The sequence below is a fragment of the Physeter macrocephalus genome, chromosome 8, assembly GCF_002837175.3.
Source record: "Physeter macrocephalus isolate SW-GA chromosome 8, ASM283717v5, whole genome shotgun sequence".
Lineage (NCBI taxonomy): Eukaryota > Metazoa > Chordata > Mammalia > Artiodactyla > Physeteridae > Physeter > Physeter macrocephalus.
Window position 1 is genome coordinate 143,433,911 of NC_041221.1, and position 21,293 is coordinate 143,455,203.

General features: G+C 37.4%; 1 protein-coding gene across 1 annotated transcript in view; it reads left to right on the forward strand.

Annotated features, from left to right (window-relative positions):
- Positions 1-21,293, forward strand: part of SPINK5 (serine peptidase inhibitor Kazal type 5) — a 134,275-nt gene that overhangs the window by 102,389 nt on the left and 10,593 nt on the right. The window contains exons 19-26 of the mRNA XM_055086822.1: positions 1,537-1,664; positions 2,310-2,370; positions 8,580-8,707; positions 10,287-10,383; positions 11,854-11,981; positions 15,030-15,102; positions 16,001-16,128; positions 16,282-16,360. Of these exons, the coding sequence (XP_054942797.1) occupies positions 1,537-1,664; positions 2,310-2,370; positions 8,580-8,707; positions 10,287-10,383; positions 11,854-11,981; positions 15,030-15,102; positions 16,001-16,128; positions 16,282-16,360 (822 nt within the window). The remainder of the gene's footprint in view (positions 1-1,536; positions 1,665-2,309; positions 2,371-8,579; positions 8,708-10,286; positions 10,384-11,853; positions 11,982-15,029; positions 15,103-16,000; positions 16,129-16,281; positions 16,361-21,293) is intronic.

Consider the following 21,293-nt stretch of genomic DNA (forward strand, 5'->3'; position numbering starts at 1 on the left):
CCACTCCCTTCTGGCCTGCAGAGTTTCTGCTGAAAAATCAGCTGATAACCTTATGGGGATTCCTTTGTATGTTATTTTTTGTTTTTCCCTTGCTGTTTTTAATATTTTTTCTTTGAATTTAATTTTTGTTAGTTTGATTAATATGTGCCTTGGTGTGTTTTTCCTAGGGTTTATCCTGTATGTATACTGTTTTTCCAGGAAGCTTCCCCTCCAGGCCTGTTGAATCTCCTCACCTTGATCTTTCCTAGCTTTTATAGACTGTGATGTGCAACACATCATAAACACATGTATTTTATATTGGTCTCCACCAATTTTATCAGCCTTCTTCTGCACCAATATTTAAGCACCCTCAAAAGAATGTTGATGGTAAATATTTACAGATCCACTATAGTGACACATCACAATTCTGAGTCTATGATAGAAGCCTTTTATTTTTTTAGTTTTTAAAATTTATTTATTTATTTATTTAGGGCATTGGGTCTTCATTGCTGCACATGGGCTTTCTCTAGTTGCAGCGAGTGGGGGGCTACTCTTCGTTGTGGTGCACGGGCTTCTCATTGCAGTGGCTTCTCTTGTTGCGGAGCACGAGCTCTAGGTGTGCAGGCTTCAGTAGTCGTGGCATGCGGGCTCAGTAGTTGTGGTGCACGAGCTTAGTTGCTCTGTGGTATGTGGCATCTTCCCAGTCCAGGGCTCGAACCTGTGTCCCCTGCATTGGCAGGTGGATTCGTAACCACTGCACCACCAGGGAAGCCCAGATAGGAGACTTTTAAATGCTTACTGACTTACTGCTACATGTAATCACTTTGCATTACTTATCCTTCATAATAGACAAAAGTGTAGGGAGGGTAGGAAACCACTCTGAGAACATATTTTCTTCATTTTCCAGGAACACTGCAATGAATGTCTCTGCTTTTTCTAGCTTCTAGAGGCCGTTCATGTTCCTTGGCTCCTGGACTGTTTCCATCATCTTCAAGGCCAACAACATTGCATCTCTAATTGTTCTTCTGTAGTCATATCTCCCTCTCACTCTCTCCCGTCTTACTCTTCCAGTTTTAAGGACTGACCCTTTTGATTTCATTGGGCATACTAGGATAATCCAGGATAATATCCCTATCTCTAGGTCCTTAACATAATCACATCTGCAAAGTCCCCTCTGCCCTGCAATATATTCACAGGTCCTGGAATATCAGGACTTGGACAAATTTGGGGGCAGTAGCTATTATTCTGCCAACCACAAATTGCTTTACAAAAGGGACAATAAATCATTCTTTTTTGTATCTCTCACAGTGCCTAGCCCAGAATAATATTCGAGTAAATTGTAGGTTTTATAATTAGATAAGCGACAGCAATCTTATATTCCAAACAATGTGTGACCTAGGCCTCTGAAAAGCATCTTGGCTAATACTAACCTTCTGCATCGTCTTCTTGATGCATCCATTATGTTTCGGACATTATATCATAGTTTTCAAAGGGGTAATGTGGAGGAAGCTTTCAATATTTAGTTACCTGATTCTTAAACCCTCCCTCACTTGGCAGGAGCTGTGCAGTGAATACCGTAACTATGTGAGGAACGGACGTCTTCCCTGCACCAGAGAGAATGACCCCATCGAGGGCCCAGATGGGAAAATCCATGGCAACACCTGCTCCATGTGTGACGCCTTCTTGTGAGTAGAGATGCAGTCACTGCTCCTGCTGAGTGTCAGAGAAGACAGGCCTGTGGTGGGCGAGAGAGATGATACTGAAGGTTTTTTCTAGGAGGCAGATGGCTATCTTTGCACTGAGTTTGGGGATTTACTCTTACGAAGCCATATACTTGGTGCATTTCTTTGTAGCGTTCTCAGTGTTATGAAAGGTACTTGAATTGCCATTAAGGGAGGACCATGTGCTAAGAGGAAACTCTTCCAGAGTTAATGGCATATAAGGATTGGAATTTTTGTTCTCTGCATACATACTGTCATGAATAATCCAAAGATGTAATCACTGGGTGCTAGCAAATTAAAAATTTGCTAATATTTAGTCATTTTTTAAAGTATCCTAGTTGCTTTCTGAGGAGAAGGCCGATATCTTTGTTTTCCAAAAGAAACAGAGTAGTGAAAATGTATTTACTGGTTGGCCATGGCATACATGTCTTATTCTTTAAGCAACACTAAAAACAAGAAGAACAATATGGGGAGGTGTACATTTACCTTTCTACTCCCAAGCTAAGTTGGTATAGGTGTAGAAGTAATGGAATATATCGAGAGATTGCCCTTTAGGATAATATGCATTGGGTACTAGGAATGATTGTTCCCTCTGCCTTTGTCTTACAGCCAGCAAGAAGCAAAAGAAAAAGAAGCTGAATCCAGAAGAGCTAAGAGAGAAGACGAAAAGGTAGTTACCTTGGAAGCTTCATACCACAATGCACTTTTGCAGCTTCTCTTTAAAAATAACTCATGGAATTACTGAAGGCCTATGTGAGACAACTCAAGGTTTAGTTAGTCCAGGGGTTGATAAAATTTTCTTAAAGGGCCGGACAGTAGATATTTTAGCTTGTGACCATTCAGTCTCTGTCACAACTACACAACTCTGCTATTGTAGCTCTAAAACAGCCATGGATGATATGCAGATAAATGGGCATGGCTGTGTTCCAATGAAACTTTACTTACACAGAAAAGGTGGTAGGCCAGATTTTGCTCACGGGCCATAGTTTGCAAACCTCTGATTTACTCCAAGCCCTATTTTTAAATGAAGATTTAAAATCCAGAAGGAGGAAGAACTTGCTTACAAAGGTAGTGAGCCTATTGGTATCAGAATCTTCATATTTTTTCAAAGTTTTCACAGTTGCAAAACAGGAACAATTCAAACTTAGACTTCCTGACACCAAATCTAGCATTATTCCTAACACACTATGTAGCTTTGGATGAGCACATTTGGTCAAACCAGGTGTGTTCCTTGCTTTAACTATCTCTGGTGTCAGCAGTTGGCAGAAAAATAGAAGAGCAAGTTTCCCCAATAATATTTTCTTGGTTTCAAAATGACTGACTCCAGGTAGATTTTTCCAGGTTTGTGGATATTTCCTTGCCCCCATCAAAAACTACTGATATTAAAAATCTCTAATGAAGTATCACTTGGAATTCTGTATGATTGGTTTGTTTACAGTTATTTTTCCCACAATTGTGAGCCTGAATTTAAAAATAATATGAGTAGCTCATATGCTTCCCTTTTCAACATCAATAAGAAAATATTCTTCAGTATCAGACAATTTCTGATTTCACATTAGCTACTACCCATAAACTATCCTCTCCTATCATATTTCTTTTGCTAAATATGACCAGCTAGGGAATCAGACAGTGAACCTTGAAGGAAAGCTAGGAAAAAACTCACTCTTGTCCTCACTGAGTTTTGACTTGATCTAAAAGATACAGAAAAAAAACACAAATTCAATCTTACTTGCCACCAGTAATTAATTATATGATCTTAAGTGATTTGCTTATTCTATCTCAATTCCTCATAACTCTGAAACTAAAATTTACTGAGTACTTCCTAGATGTCAGTCACTGTAGATAAAGTAGATATATATTATTTCACATTATTCTCATAACAATTCAGCACATATATTGAATGCTTAATAGATATTGGCCATTATTATTTTAACTGTGTGGAATAGATACTATCATTTTTTCCATTTTATAGAAGAGGTAACTGAGGCACAGAGAGGCAAGACCCCCTCATCCAAGGTCTATTGGTGACAGACTGGAATTTTAACTAATGATATTATATAGCTGTCAACATATTGGGCTTGTCTGGACATACCTGGAATATTATGTTAAATTCTTTAGGAAAGGGGAAGAATTAAGAATGCAAAATGGTGCAAATGACTGAAACAGAATGACTGAAGTATGTGGGGATGCTCTGCTCTTGGAAAAGAACATAGGGAGCTATGGAGAAGGACAAGAAAGCTTTCTCCAAATATTTGAAGGGCTCTCTGTGTGCAGGAAGAAAAATATCCTCAATTTTTCTGAGGGAAGTAAAATATGTTGACTTTGCTTACTGGTTTGAAAGAACGTATTCATCCTATGCAGTGACATCTTAGAAAAATAAATCTCTAAGAATAAGGATCCTATAGGATTGATTAGAGATATTTTCCAAGATCCTCCCAAAGTAGCACTATGGCTAATCTGTGGGAATGATCTAAGAAATTTTGGGATGAACTATCTGGAGGGTAACGAACTCATCACTGCAGGTGTTCCAGCGCAAATTAGACCACTTCTTGGCAGGCATGACATAAAGGGGATTGAGACATAGTACAGATGGTTGCACCAGGTGAACGTCAAAGTTCTACCTAAACCTTAATTCTTTAAAATTCTATTTATTTATTTATTTAGGGCATTGGGTCTTCATTGCTGCACATGGGCTTTCTCTAGTTGCAGCGAGTGGGGGGCTACTCTTCGTTGTGGTGCACGGGCTTCTCATTGCAGTGGCTTCTCTTGTTGCGGAGCACGAGCTCTAGGTGTGCAGGCTTCAGTAGTCGTGGCATGCGGGCTCAGTAGTTGTGGTGCACGAGCTTAGTTGCTCTGTGGTATGTGGCATCTTCCCAGTCCAGGGCTCGAACCTGTGTCCCCTGCATTGGCAGGTGGATTCGTAACCACTGCACCACCAGGGAAACCCAGATAGGAGACTTTTAAATGCTTACTGACTTACTGCTACATGTAATCACTTTGCATTACTTATCCTTCATAATAGACAAAAGTGTAGGGAGGGTAGGAAACCACTCTGAGAACATATTTTCTTCATTTTCCAGGAACACTGCAATGAATGTCTCTGCTTTTTCTAGCTTCTAGAGGCCGTTCATGTTCCTTGGCTCCTGGACTGTTTCCATCATCTTCAAGGCCAACAACATTGCATCTCTAATTGTTCTTCTGTAGTCATATCTCCCTCTCACTCTCTCCCGTCTTACTCTTCCAGTTTTAAGGACTGACCCTTTTGATTTCATTGGGCATACTAGGATAATCCAGGATAATATCCCTATCTCTAGGTCCTTAACATAATCACATCTGCAAAGTCCCCTCTGCCCTGCAATATATTCACAGGTCCTGGAATATCAGGACTTGGACAAATTTGGGGGCAGTAGCTATTATTCTGCCAACCACAAATTGCTTTACAAAAGGGACAATAAATCATTCTTTTTTGTATCTCTCACAGTGCCTAGCCCAGAATAATATTCGAGTAAATTGTAGGTTTTATAATTAGATAAGCGACAGCAATCTTATATTCCAAACAATGTGTGACCTAGGCCTCTGAAAAGCATCTTGGCTAATACTAACCTTCTGCATCGTCTTCTTGATGCATCCATTATGTTTCGGACATTATATCATAGTTTTCAAAGGGGTAATGTGGAGGAAGCTTTCAATATTTAGTTACCTGATTCTTAAACCCTCCCTCACTTGGCAGGAGCTGTGCAGTGAATACCGTAACTATGTGAGGAACGGACGTCTTCCCTGCACCAGAGAGAATGACCCCATCGAGGGCCCAGATGGGAAAATCCATGGCAACACCTGCTCCATGTGTGACGCCTTCTTGTGAGTAGAGATGCAGTCACTGCTCCTGCTGAGTGTCAGAGAAGACAGGCCTGTGGTGGGCGAGAGAGATGATACTGAAGGTTTTTTCTAGGAGGCAGATGGCTATCTTTGCACTGAGTTTGGGGATTTACTCTTACGAAGCCATATACTTGGTGCATTTCTTTGTAGCGTTCTCAGTGTTATGAAAGGTACTTGAATTGCCATTAAGGGAGGACCATGTGCTAAGAGGAAACTCTTCCAGAGTTAATGGCATATAAGGATTGGAATTTTTGTTCTCTGCATACATACTGTCATGAATAATCCAAAGATGTAATCACTGGGTGCTAGCAAATTAAAAATTTGCTAATATTTAGTCATTTTTTAAAGTATCCTAGTTGCTTTCTGAGGAGAAGGCCGATATCTTTGTTTTCCAAAAGAAACAGAGTAGTGAAAATGTGTTTACTGGTTGGCCATGGCATACGTGTCTTATTCTTTAAGCAACACTAAAAACAAGAAGAACAATATGGGGAGGTGTACATTTACCTTTCTACTCCCAAGCTAAGTTGGTATAGGTGTAGAAGTAATGGAATGTATCAAGAGAGATTGCCCTTTAGGATAATATGCATTGGGTACTAGGAATGATTGTTCCCTCTGCCTTTGTCTTACAGCCAGCAAGAAGCAAAAGAAAAAGAAGCTGAATCCAGAAGAGCTAAGAGAGAAGACGAAAAGGTAGTTACCTTGGAAGCTTCATACCACAATGCACTTTTGCAGCTTCTCTTTAAAAATAACTCATGGAATTACTGAAGGCCTATGTGAGACAACTCAAGGTTTAGTTAGTCCAGGGGTTGATAAAATTTTCTTAAAGGGCCGGACAGTAGATATTTTAGCTTGTGACCATTCAGTCTCTGTCACAACTACACAACTCTGCTATTGTAGCTCTAAAACAGCCATGGATGATATGCAGATAAATGGGCATGGCTGTGTTCCAATGAAACTTTACTTACACAGAAAAGGTGGTAGGCCAGATTTTGCTCACGGGCCATAGTTTGCAAACCTCTGATTTACTCCAAGCCCTATTTTTAAATGAAGATTTAAAATCCAGAAGGAGGAAGAACTTGCTTACAAAGGTAGTGAGCCTATTGGTATCAGAATCTTCATATTTTTTCAAAGTTTTCACAGTTGCAAAACAGGAACAATTCAAACTTAGACTTCCTGACACCAAATCTAGCATTATTCCTAACACACTATGTAGCTTTGGATGAGCACATTTGGTCAAACCAGGTGTGTTCCTTGCTTTAACTATCTCTGGTGTCAGCAGTTGGCAGAAAAATAGAAGAGCAAGTTTCCCCAATAATATTTTCTTGGTTTCAAAATGACTGACTCCAGGTAGATTTTTCCAGGTTTGTGGATATTTCCTTGCCCCCATCAAAAACTACTGATATTAAAAATCTCTAATGAAGTATCACTTGGAATTCTGTATGATTGGTTTGTTTACAGTTATTTTTCCCACAATTGTGAGCCTGAATTTAAAAATAATATGAGTAGCTCATATGCTTCCCTTTTCAACATCAATAAGAAAATATTCTTCAGTATCAGACAATTTCTGATTTCACATTAGCTACTACCCATAAACTATCCTCTCCTATCATATTTCTTTTGCTAAATATGACCAGCTAGGGAATCAGACAGTGAACCTTGAAGGAAAGCTAGGAAAAAACTCACTCTTGTCCTCACTGAGTTTTGACTTGATCTAGAAGATACAGAAAAAAAACACAAATTCAATCTTACTTGCCACCAGTAATTAATTATATGATCTTAAGTGATTTGCTTATTCTATCTCAATTCCTCATAACTCTGAAACTAAAATTTACTGAGTACTTCCTAGATGTCAGTCACTGTAGATAAAGTAGATATATATTATTTCACATTATTCTCATAACAATTCAGCACATATATTGAATGCTTAATAGATATTGGCCATTATTATTTTAACTGTGTGGAAAAGATACTATCATTTTTTCCATTTTATAGAAGAGGTAACTGAGGCACAGAGAGGCAAGACCCCCTCATCCAAGGTCTATTGGTGACAGACTGGAATTTTAACTAATGATATTATATAGCTGTCAACATATTGGGCTTGTCTGGACATACCTGGAATATTATGTTAAATTCTTTAGGAAAGGGGAAGAATTAAGAATGCAAAATGGTGCAAATGACTGAAACAGAATGACTGAAGTATGTGGGGATGCTCTGCTCTTGGAAAAGAACATAGGGAGCTATGGAGAAGGACAAGAAAGCTTTCTCCAAATATTTGAAGGGCTCTCTGTGTGCAGGAAGAAAAATATCCTCAATTTTTCTGAGGGAAGTAAAATATGTTGACTTTGCTTACTGGTTTGAAAGAACGTATTCATCCTATGCAGTGACATCTTAGAAAAATAAATCTCTAAGAATAAGGATCCTATAGGATTGATTAGAGATATTTTCCAAGATCCTCCCAAAGTAGCACTATGGCTAATCTGTGGGAATGATCTAAGAAATTTTGGGATGAACTATCTGGAGGGTAACGAACTCATCACTGCAGGTGTTCCAGCGCAAATTAGACCACTTCTTGGCAGGCATGACATAAAGGGGATTGAGACATAGTACAGATGGTTGCACCAGGTGAACGTCAAAGTTCTACCTAAACCTTAATTCTTTAAAATTCTATGCCATGTACTGTGTTTTTATTGCATTATAATATAATAGAGAGGGACAATAAAATCTTGACTAAGGACTGTGACCAGTCTGCAGAGAACCCAGTTTATTAAAAGGTTCTTGCTTGTGTGTGACTGCAGGTTCAGTCTGGATTTGGAGGCTATATCTCAAGGAAAAAGAAACAGAAACCTCTTTTTAAGTCCTGTGTGCTTACTAGGAATTGAACAAAACAATTGCCAGAAAGAAACATTCATAGGTCATTTTTTTTTCCAGGAAGCACTTAGTAGGGACCCAGCAAAGTAATTTCCAAGAAAACACCCAAGCTCTTGCCTTTTCTCCTCCTTTTAGGATACATGCAGTGAATTTCGGAAGCTTCTGAAAAATGGAATTCTTTTCTGCACTCGAGAAAATGATCCTGTGCGTGGCCCAGATGGCAAGACCCATGGCAACAAGTGTGCCATGTGCAAAGCAATCCTGTGAGTGCACAGATGAAGCCCATGCTGTGGGTGGCAGAGCCGGGAGGCAAAGAGCTGGGAAGATAATATAGATTGTGTTTGTCCTTTCCTTACATGTAAAAGTGACAAATGATGATCTGTAAAGCATTTTGGGGTGAATCTTTCTTTACAGAGGCTAAGATTCACAATTCTAGAAATAGGCAATAGATGACTAAGTTATTACACTACATTCTCCATTAGTTCTGGGGTAGCACCTCACAATGATCACACCATCTTTCTTGATAAAATCTTAAATCCTTTGCTGTCAGGTGGATCCCTTTTCTGGATTATTTTGTTAATCCCCATCGGGAAGAACATACACAGATTTTACTATCAATCTAACGCCTCTACTTGCATTTTTGAAAAAAAAATCACACTTTTAGGAAATTAAAAATAGCTTTACACAAAGTTTGGAAGTACACCTTAAATATTTGTCATTAACAGTCATTTGCTGAACATCTACAATGTATAATGTGTATAACGGTTGGTTATACAAAGTTGAATGAAACAGTATTACCAAAAATCATATAGTTCAGTAAGGTTTAGACATGGGCATAAATTAATATAACACAAAGGAGGAATTGCTAAATGAAAAATGATATATACAATGTGTTATGGTAGTTTAGGAAAGGGAGCGTTAATAGAAAGTTTTATGGAAGAATAGAACTAGATCTGGTAATTTGGATCATATGTGAACAGTACGGGAAGGAATGAGAGGAAAGAAGGAACAGCATAGGTAAAATCTAAAATTAAAGAAACTGTGGTATGTACATAAAGAGAGCAAGTCATTTTAGTTTAGTTAGAGCTTACCCACTTCACCAACTTTGAATGCCAGATTATGGATTTTGAAGTCAATTCGATGTACAGTGGCAAGCTGCTAAAAATTTTTCAGCTAGGAGAGTAAATGGCATAAATACGGTTCCTTTCGGAAGACTCATATGTCAGCAGTAAAAAGGAGAAAAGAGGAAGGGACTAAAATTCAGAATACCGCTGGTGGTAATAGGGGATTACAGTAATCCAGTGAGAGGTAACTAGAGCAAGGGAGCTAGAATAGAAGGTGAGTGGGTCAACATAGGAGACACTGTGAAAGTGAAACCAATGTCCTGTGGCAACAGCTATGTGAGCTGAAGGAGAGGGAGCAGTTAGGGATGGCTCCAATGTTTTGTTCTTTGTGAAAGAGAATCCAGGAGGAAGAACACATTTGGCAGAGAAGGTAATTATTTTGGGACCTTTTGAACATGATGTATTTGAGAGAAATCCAGCTGGAGGTTCACATGAGCATTTACAAAATGCTAATTAATTGCTCACCTAGTCTTGCGTGAGGTTATGTAAATGCTGGTTTTCTTCTACTGCAATGAGAGCTCTTCCAGGCTATAGGATGCAACATAATTCATCCTTCTATTGATATTTTTAAAGAAGAGGGCCTGCAATGTAATAGGTGTTCAATAAATGCTGGTGAATTCCATACAAATCTAATTTGGTCATATGTTGAGAAACTCACAGAAATGCATTCCACTCTCTGTAATCTATTATTCCCTACCTCCCACTTTCCAATTTCCAGCCAGAAAGAAGATGAAGAAAGAAAGAGAAAAGAAAAGGAAGCTCAGAGAAAGCCTGCAGGGCATGGTTCCAAACGTGGCGGAAGAGGGAACGCTCAGGTGAGAGCAGCCTCTAATTTCCCTAACCAGAGTGGGCTCAACTCAATGGCACTGGGACCCTGGCAGACCCTATGGTCAAAGGCTACGAATGCATGTAGTGCTGAGTTGGAAAGCATCCTTGGAAGGACAGGGGATTTTCCCCTTAAGACTGTAGAGTAATATCTGAGCAATTTTTAGTTTCTCTAGGGCTCACTTTGACTTCTTTAAACTTGGAAATAATTAACATGAATACCAGATCCCAGTCTCTTGACTCCTCTTTATATCATCTAGCTTTCAGGCCAATAAATGATCCTAGGAGAGTAAGTGATATAAATGTGGAGATGTTCCACATCAGCATCACGTGCTCTTCATTTCCTTTCATTATTCTCTCTTTCCCTGAATGGAGCCACTTTTTGGAGGTATATTTTCTATTGTCCCCAGGCAGGATAATATGGTGAAAGAACACAGGTTTTCGAGTCAGGTAGTTTGAGGTATCATCCTACCCATGCCACTTGGACTTGCAAAGCACTGAATAAATCACTTCATCTCACTCAACTCTAGTTTCTCTTACTTAGCAGTACTCTTATAGGGATACAATAAAATAATTTAGGCAAGTGTTTGGCACATTTCCTGAGACTTTTTTTTTTAAGTGTCAGCATGACAATGTTGCATGTAAGCCCACTCCTCAGGCATGTGAACACAACTGCCTGAGATCACAGCCACCTTATTTCTATTCTTATGACCTGGAGATAGCAAGACCATCTCTTTGCCTCCAGATCTGACACAGGCCCAATATCTGCCTTTGATAAATTTTGGCTTTTCTGTTTTTCCATATTTTCTCCTGTAGGAAGCTGAGTTCTCACTCTCAAATGATAGACTTGTTAAGACCCTTTTTCTATCTTCATAATTTGCTCAAGCCTGTCTTCCTTGGCATTTTGCATGATTCTCCCAGTGCTTTCTCCCAGCACTTCCTTCTCTCTTCTCTCTACATTAGAGGTCAGCAAATTTTTTTTTTCTGTAAAAGGCCAGATAGCAAATATTTTAGGCATTGCGGGTCACACAGTCTCTGTTGCAACTATTCAACTCTGTTGAATAGCCACTGTTGTGGGAAAGCAGCCATAAATAATATTTAAATGAATGAGTGAGGGTGTGTTTCAAGTTTTATATATAAAACTTCATATGTAAAAACAGACAGCAGGACAGATTAGTCCTGTAGGCTATAGTTTGCTTACCCTTGATTTGTGCGATTAAATCCCACCCAGCTTTATAATTTCCCTTTGTAGAACCTTAAAAGCAACATTACCCATGACAACTGATGTCTTAGAATATGGATGATTCCAGCCCCTCCTCTTCTGTAGACAGCAATCCTAGATGTTACATGCCTTATAAGAGGACATAGACAAGAACTTCTTACTCAAATTATTTAACAAGCTTAATAACAATACAACAGACCAAGTCATCCAAGAGGCCTGCTCTCTTCTTCCCTTTCAGGACCAATGTGCTGAGTATCGGAAACAAATGAAAAATGGAACACTCAGCTGTACTCAGGAGAGTGATCCTGTACGCAATGCAAATGGCAAATCATACAACAATAAGTGTGCCATGTGTAAAGAGAAACTGTAAGTAATTTTCTCAACCTGCATGTCCAAAAGATAGATAGACACATATTCCTCCTGAATTAATGGTTATTTCTCATTTGCCTATAGATCCTTTCGTGAACACTACCCTTTTTGTTAATTCTCAAATATTATCTCTTTCTCTTGCATCCCCTAACGAACAATGAGCCCTAGTAAGGGCAGCTAATCAGTGGCTGATTCCTACTCTATTTTCTATCATAATTCTGTGAACTGTAAGTGTCATCATGGTAGATAATTGCTCTTTAGAACACATCATGCCTAAATCCTAAGGAGGGTTTGCAACGGTCATTTGGAATAGTTAACCAACATAGTTTAAGAGGGTTGCTTCTTGTCATATGTATGGGACACATTTATTGCACAATCCAGGGTTTGTTCCTTCTATTTATTTTCTTTTGGTGAATGGTACTGATTGGAGTGCTTAATGATCCAACTCAGCCACTCTTGATTTGTGTTACTGCAGCAAGTAACATAACCACTATTGGTCCCATCTGTATATTGAGGTAGTTTTCTAGGTAACCTTGATGGGTACTTATAGTTCTAAAATTTGATGCATATATCATAGTGCTATTAATTATGGTATTTAATTGATATGCATTTAATAAGCACTTAATGCTTCTCCACACACATTTTTTTTCTCCTTGAAAAAAAATCAAAATCTTGTGATTGCGGTACTATAGGCCATGTGATAAAATCTAGTTATTCCAAATGCTGCATTTTACAGATGAGAAAAACTGAATTTTTTTTTAAGTACAAGGTCTCATGGGGGAGTGACTTCAGAGCTGAAACTAGAATCCAGTTCTTCTGAATACCAGCCTAGTATTTATTCCATGTTATAAAATTCTTTAATAGAAGCAGGGTGGCAGAATGGGGCAGTGCTAGGGTATGAGCATCATATGATTATTTCAGCTCCATGTTCTTGGACAGGTTATTTCACTCCCCTAGGCTTTAATCTGCTCATATTTATAGTGGGAGTGGAGCAGCCATAATCATAGTAGCCACATTATGTTTCTTTCGAAAGTTAAATGAGCAAAACTATGTAAAACTCTTAGCACAGTGCCTAGCACAAAGGAGGTGCACAAAAAATGTGGTCACTATTAGCACTGTCATTAGTGTTCAGCAAATAACAGGTGTCACCATTAATAGCAATAAAAGAATGACTATTATGATCTCTTACGCTACCCTATGTTGCCCCTTTGCACACCTCATACTTTGTAGGTATGATGTACGTAACTGAGATAGCTCTTCACATATGACTATTCTTTCTGCATCACATATTAATAGTGGGTAATTTTGTGAAGGAACAAATGATGATTCTCAGATGCAAACAATTATTAAGATAAAACTTTGCTGATACAATCCATGTCATCTATGTTATGATACTTAGCTGGTACTCCAGGTAACAGAATATTTAACAACATGACGAAGTATTTAACAACATAAATCAAATAATTTTACAATCTTTGGAACCCATTCATCTGACAATAAATGGTTTTTGACTGCCTACTATATAATAGGCACTCTTCACAGACAGGTGCTCTTCAAGTGAACAAGACAAAATTCCTGCCATATGGAACTATAATATAGAAAAGACAGATTATAAACAAAGAAGTAAAAAGCTACATAACAAGACCAGGTGTTGATAAGATAAATAAAGCAGAGTAAGGCAACAGAAAGGGATTGGAGGTGCTACTTTATGGTGTTTGGGGAAAGCCTGACAGGTAAGGGGGACCTGAAAAAGGGAGTGAAATGAGCCAGCTGGCCATCTGAAGGAAGAAAGTTTCAGGCAGAGCAGAAGCCAATGCAAGTTTCTGAAGATACATATGAAATTCTCAAGCTCAGGAAAGAGAGAGGAGGTCATTATGTCTCAAGATTACTGCGTGGAAAATTGCAGAAATTAATTTGGAAAGATCATGTAAGGCTTTTTTAGGCCAAGAGAAGGACATTGGATTTTATTCTATGTGTGATCAGAAGCCACTGGAGATTTTTGAGCAGAGCTGTGATTGTAAATTGAATTCCACCAGACTGAATCATTATAGGTGGTCTCTTTTTCGTAGTATTTGATTAAGATTTCATGACTGTATATTTGTTTGAATCTTCAGGATACATTTACTACCACTTCCCTATTTCTTATATATGAAAAGGGAGCTCCCTAAAATACACACACACACACGTATTCATGTTATATACATTCATACACGTTTCTTTTAAGCATAAAGCCAAATGAAACTCTGAAGGAGAAAAAATACGTGTACTAGAGTTCTGCAGTATTTGGATCTTGGGCCAACTGCATCAGAATCACCTGGCTTGCTTGTTAAAAATCAGGTTACTGAATCCCAATGTAGATCTTGTCAGTAAAATTGTTGGGATTGACGGTGAATCTGATTTTAAAAATCTCATAGGTGATTCTTAATGTACATGAAAACTTAGGAACCACTGGCATAAATATTTTATCAGAAAGGTGAAAGGTTAAAAAAAAACCCAAGAAACCATGATCCTAAGGTACTTCCTATATCACTTGTCTTCTTTCTATCTTGGGCTCCAATGATATTATAATGAATTGAAATGGTACTATAATAGATTGACCTACAAATTGAGGAATAAGAATGGTGAATTGGTAAGGAATTAAAACCACAACTTATGATAAAAAGGTGAAAGAACTGAGGAAGCTGGACTTGGAGACCTGAAACTTGCCTTTAGATATCTAAAGGATTAATATCAGGACGAGGTAATGGATTCAGCAGGCTTGTTCTGTGTTTTCCTGAGAATGTGAAGTAAGACTAAAGGATGAAAGCTATAGGGAGATTAATTTGGATACAAATAAAGGAGACTCTGAGATTAAGTTGACTTGATCTGCCTAGAATATCTACCTTGTAATGAGGGAGCTTCTTAATAACCAAACTCACTGTCCATCTGTGAGAGGTGCAAAGAGGTTCTCTATGAAGGAGGTGGTTTAGTATACATAAACTCTAAGGCCCCTTCCAAATCTGAGTATGTGTCTGCAAGATGACTACTGACTCTTTTCTTTTCCAGGCAAAGAGAAGCAGAGGAAAAAAATAAGAATTCTGGCTACAGATCAAATGGGAATGAATCAGCATTAGGAAAGGTGAATCATTAACTAGGTTTTGGCAAGAATGGTCTTTCTGTAAGTCATTGCTTAACTATCAAAAATGTGGAAAGAGATTGTCAATGTTGCCAGTCAAGATATTGCCCTTAGAACATCAGAAGTCATCATTAATGGGAATATCCCTGATAACTTTTTCAGTGTAGAAATTTAACACCAAATGGAAATCTTTCGGTCTAACACTTTATAAAACAGTTTTATAAATAGTAGTTTATTTAAGTATCTCAATAGCCTGGTCAACTAAGTTTTTTTCAACCTCATTTTATAAATGGGGAAAATGAGGTTTGGCTGCTGTAACAAATTACTACCAACAGTGGTAAAGCAACCCAAATTCATCATCATACATTTCTGGAGTTCAGAAGTCCTAAATGGGTCTCACTGTGTTACAGCCAAGGTGTCAGTAGGGCTGCTTTCCTTTTTGGAGGTTCTGGGGAAGACCTATTTCTTTGCCTTTTTTTTAAAATTTCTAGAAGTGCCTGCATTCCTTGGCTTGTGGCCATCTTTAAAATCAGCAGAGGCCAGGTGATTTTTTTTTTAAGCTGCATCATTCTGACACTGATTTTCCTGCCTTCCTATTTCACTCATAAGAATCTTTGTGATTACACTGGGCCCACCCAGATAATCCAGGATAATCTGTCCATTCTAAGGTCACCTGGTTAGCAACCTGAATTCCATCTTCAACTTTAATTCCTGCTTGCCATGTGAGGCTACATATTTTCAGGTTCCAGGAATTATAACTTGGACACCTTTGTGGTCCGTTATAGAGCCTCCCACAGCAAGGTTAAGTGGCTGCCCAACTCCTGAGTCAAAATCTTCCATTTTCAAGCTCAAATACTATGTGAAAATAGCCATTTCCAATTTAATCCTTCCTTCTTTTCAGGATGTATGTGATGAGTTTAGAAGTCAAATGAAAAATGGACAACTTACTTGCACCCGAGAAAGTGACCCTGTCCAGGGTCCAGATGGCAAGGCACATGGCAACAAGTGTGCTATGTGTAAGGAAAAACTGTGAGTTATTTTTCAAAAATGGGCCTTTAATTGTGAGTCTTAAAGGAAATAATCATTTCTCATCAGCTTGAGAAAATGACAATTATTTTTAAAGCACACCTGAGGTGTTTGTTCACTTTAGTTGAAACGTTTCTTCTCATTTTTTTCTTCAAGGGGAAGGGAAGCAGCCAAAAGAAAAATGAAAGAGCAGGACTACTTGAGAAACACAGCTGAAAAGAACAATGGAAAAGAGGTAATATATGTTAGATGTGCTTATATTTAAATTTGGATGATTGGTTGCAAGATTGATTCATTCAACAAATACTTATGGAATGCCTACTCTGTCCCAATCGTTGTGGATATAATGATAAACAAGAAAGACATGGCCAGAACTTCAAAGAAACAGCATGGAATTCAATGCCTTAAGAGCAACTCTGATGCAATTACCACACATTTGCAGGAACAGTGGTAATTGTCAAATTATTGTTATTATCAAGTGGATTTTTTTTCTGAAGTTTTAAAACAATAAAGCAAATAGATGCCAAAATTACAAACAAGAAAAAAAAAGTATCAAAAGCTTGGAGCTCCAGATGATAAATTCTTGACTTGGCATTCTAGTGCTATCTTGTATTCAATTTGGGGTTTTAAAAATAAGGTTCAATGCTTTACAACAGCAGCACATAGAATATGACACAGCACAATCTCTTCTAATCTATCTATGGACTTCAATTAGAAAAGTGAAATAGTGAAATTTCCCCAGGAAAGTTTTCCCATTAATGAGGCAACTTCTCATTAGTTCTATACTGACTACACAAAATGAAACATTAATAGTAATGTTCATTTTTTGAAAAATATGTTGGGAATTATGCATTTTGGTAGATGAATGGCTTTGAGAAAAGACTATTGTACAACTTCAATTGATCTCTACTGGACATCTATTTCTAATATTGAACATTTTTTTTCAAGTTTTAAAATATCTATTTTAGGAATTTCAAACAAGAAGAAATACTCTTTCAGCAGACCAGAAAGGCTATTTTCCCCACAGCCTGGAATGCTATGCTGAAGTTATTTATACTTATTATATACTTATGTAAATATAAATATGTAATTTTATACTTACTATTATGTTTACATTGAGCCTAATAGGATTGCATTTTTAGAGCTTTGCCAAGGTCAGGAGTAGAAAGAAGTAAAGAAGATATGAGAGCATGAAGTATATTCATTCACAAAGTGCAATCTTGAATTGGGTTCTAGAAGGGAGACTTTAGTACCTAATCTGATGACCCAAAAAAGAAGAAAGAAAGGTATCAAACATGAATTTTATCTAATTATTTTCCCAAATCAAGTAGAATAATAGATGAGTTACACTAGTGAAATACATACTAATTATATATTTCTAGTAAATTAGGCACTATATTAGGGATCCCTAAGCATGGAGAAGAGCTAGTCACAAAATCTTCTATTTTCCCCCCAGCTTTATTGAGCTATAGTTGACATATAACATTATGTAAATTTGTGTACAACACATTGATTTGATAGACTTACAGATTGTAAAATGATTACCATTATAGTGTTAGCTAACACCTCCATCACCTCACATAATTACCATTCCTTTTTTGTGGTGAGACTATTTAAGATCTACTCACCAACTTTGAGTATATAACACGGTATTATTAGCTATAATCACCATACCATATATTAGAGCCCCAGAGCTTATCTTTTAACTAAAAGCTTGTGCCCTTTGACCAATGTCTCCCATTTTCTCCAATACCATCCCCTGGTTAATGACCCTTCTATTCTCTGTTTCTATGAGTTCAGCTTTTTTAGATTCCATATATAAGTGATGTCATACAGGATTTGACTTTCTTTGTCTGACTTATTTAACTTAGCATAGTGCCCTCAGGATTCATCCAAGTTGTCATTAATGGAAGGATTTCCTTTTCTCATGACTGAATAATATTCCATTGTCTGTGTGTGTGTGTGTGTGTGTGTGTGTGTGTGTGTGTGTGTATCTTGGCTATTGTGAATAATAAAATCTGTCTTTTTCAGATTTTTATTGGAGTATAGTTGATTTACAATGTTGTATTAGTTTCAGGTATGCGGCAAAGTGAATGAATTATACATATACATATATCCACTCTTTGTTTTTAGATTCTTTTCCCATATAGGCCATTACAGAGTAGTGAGTAGAGTTCCCTGTGCTATACAGCAGGTTCTTATTATCTATTTTATATACAGTAGTGTGTATATGTCAATCCCAATCTCCCAATTTAACCCTCCCAAAATGTGTTTTTTGTTTGTTTGTTTGTTTTTTTCCGGTACGCGGGCCTCTCACTGCTGCGGCCTCTCCCATTGCGGGGCACAGGCTCCGGACGCGCAGGCTCAGCGGCCATGGCCCACGGGCCCAGCCGCTCCGCGGCACGCGGGATCCTCCCGAACCGGGGCACGAACCCATGTCCCCTGCATCGGGAGGCGGACTCTCAACCACTGCGCCACCAGGGAAGCCCCAAAATGTGTTATTTTTAAAAAAACATTTTACTGAAGTATAATAGGCATATAGAAAAAGTGTATATATCATAAGTGTACAGCTATTACTAAGTGATCACATCTGTGATATTAACACCAGATCAAGAAATAAGATATCACCAGCAGACCAGAAACCCGATCATGCTTCCTCCTTAATAACCTGGTTTTGAGCTGAGCTTTCTCTTGGGGAAGAGAACAACATTCATTATTCATTTTGTCATTTATTTAGCTATCATTTATGCATTCTACAAATAATTATTAAGCACCTACTATTTTCCAAGCATTACTGTGCATATGAGAACAATAGCCATAAACAAAACAGATAGAACTCTCTACACTTATGGAGTTTATACTGGAAGAACACAGATCATAGATGATGTGAATAAATAAAATGTAATAGCAAGGGGGAAATAAAGTAGAAAAATGCTATAGTAAATACTGGGATACAATTTTAAGTAGCTTGCACAGGAAAGAGCTCTCTGAGGAGGTGACATTTGCACCTCCTAAAGGGATTAATTCCATACATGTAAGTGAGGGGAGAACATTCCAAGAAGAGGAAGAGCAAACCCTTGAGGCAGGGATCACAGTACAGCAAGGAGCCCAGTACAGTTGACACAGAGTGACCACAGAGACAGTTATAAAGGAGGCAGTCAAAAGTAACAGGAGGCCATCTTATTTAGGATTTTGTAGACCATTTTAAAGGCATTAGCTATTCTTCTGAATGAAGGTTTTGAAAAGAGCAGTGACGTGATGTGATTTATGTTTTAAAAGAATGACTCTGCCTGCTCAATTGAAAATACACTGCAGGAGGACAAAAGCAAAAGCTAGACAGCTAGTTAGCCACAGCCGTAATCCACAGGGGCTGGTTTATACCATCGTGGTAGTGGTGGAGGTCATGAGAGGTGGATGGATCATAGGTCTATTTTGGAGGTGGAGAATTTGTTCAGAGTTGATGTGCTATGTAAGAAAAGAGAAGCATAATTCTGTCTTTGTTGCTTCTTTATAATCCTTTATTTTAGTAGTTCAACCTTGGGGCAGCAGATACCTGAAAAATACTAAGGATATACGTGGTTCAGTCCTACCTTTACCAGTGATTCTTAGAAGGTCCTTGTCTAAACTCTCCCTGAATTATCTCTGTTGATATGGAACTCACCACAGTCTAAAACAGTCCCTTTAGATGTTTGAATTATTTAACAAAACGAATTAGAAAATACTTCTTTATACCTCTGAAATAATTATCAACAGACTAATATTAAATTTTCTATTTCTTCTCAGAAAGTGGTTTTCAAGGAATTTGTTAATTCCGTCTAAGTGGTCAAATTTATTGGCATAGTTATTAATATTTCCACATTATCCTTTTAATATCTATATTTATATTGTGTACCACTTTTTATTTTTAATATTGCTAATGTGTGTTTCTTGCATTTTGTCAATTTTGTCAATACTTTATCAATTTATTAATCTTTTCACACAACCAATGTTTGGCTTTGTTCTGTTTTCTATTTCATAAATTTCTTTTCTTTATTATTTGTTTTCTTCCATTTCCTTTGAGCTTAATTAGCTTATTATTTGCTAGTTTCTTGAAATGGAGGTTTATTGATTTTAAAACTTTTTCTATTTATGTATTTACTTAAAACTTTCCTTCAAATCACTGCGTTAGCTACTGAGTTTTGATATTTTGTATTTTCATTATCATTCAGTTCAAAACACTTCTACACTCCATTATGATTACTTTAGAGTCATGAGTTCTTTAGGAGTGTGTTGCTTAATTTCTAAATACTGAGGAATTTTATAGCTATCATATTTATTACTATAATTATTCCACTGTGATCCTAAAACTTACATTTTATGACTTCAATTTTGAAATTTATCAACACTGGCTTAATGACCCAGAATATGGTCTATTTTGGCAACAATTTCATGTCCACTTGAAAGGAATGTATAGTCTGCAGCTGTCGGATATAGAGGTCTATAAATATCATTTAGGTCAAGCTGGTTAATTTTGTTTTTCAAATATTATATGTTGATATTTTTTGTCTGTGGTATCAATTATAAAAAGAAGTATGTTAATATTTCCATTTATGTTTGCAAATTTGCTTATTTCTCCCTTCAGTCAGTCAATTTTTGCCTCAGATATTTTGAAACTATACTTTAGGTACATAAATGTTTGCGATTGTTAATTACTGAATTATTTTATAATTAGAAATTCTCTTCTTTATCTCTGCTATTACTTCTTGTCCTAAATTCTACTTTGTGGGATATTAATATAGATATACCACCTTTTGTATGATGAGTGTTTGCATGTATATATTTTCCATCCTTTTACTTTTAACCTACTGGTTGAAATATAAAGATATAGTTAAAGAATCATTAGAGAAATGCAAATCAAAACTACAATGAGGTATCACCTCACACCGATCAGAATGGCCATCATCAAAAAATCTACAAATAATAACTGCTGGAGAGGGTGTGGAGAAAAGGGAACCCTCTTGCACTGTTGGTGGGAATGTAAATTGATACAGCCACTATGGAGAACAGTATGGAGGTTCCTTAAAAAACTAAAAATAGAATTACCATATGACCCAGCAATCCCACTACTGGGCATATACCCAGAGAAAACCATAATTCAAAAAGACACATCCACCCCAATGTTCATTGCA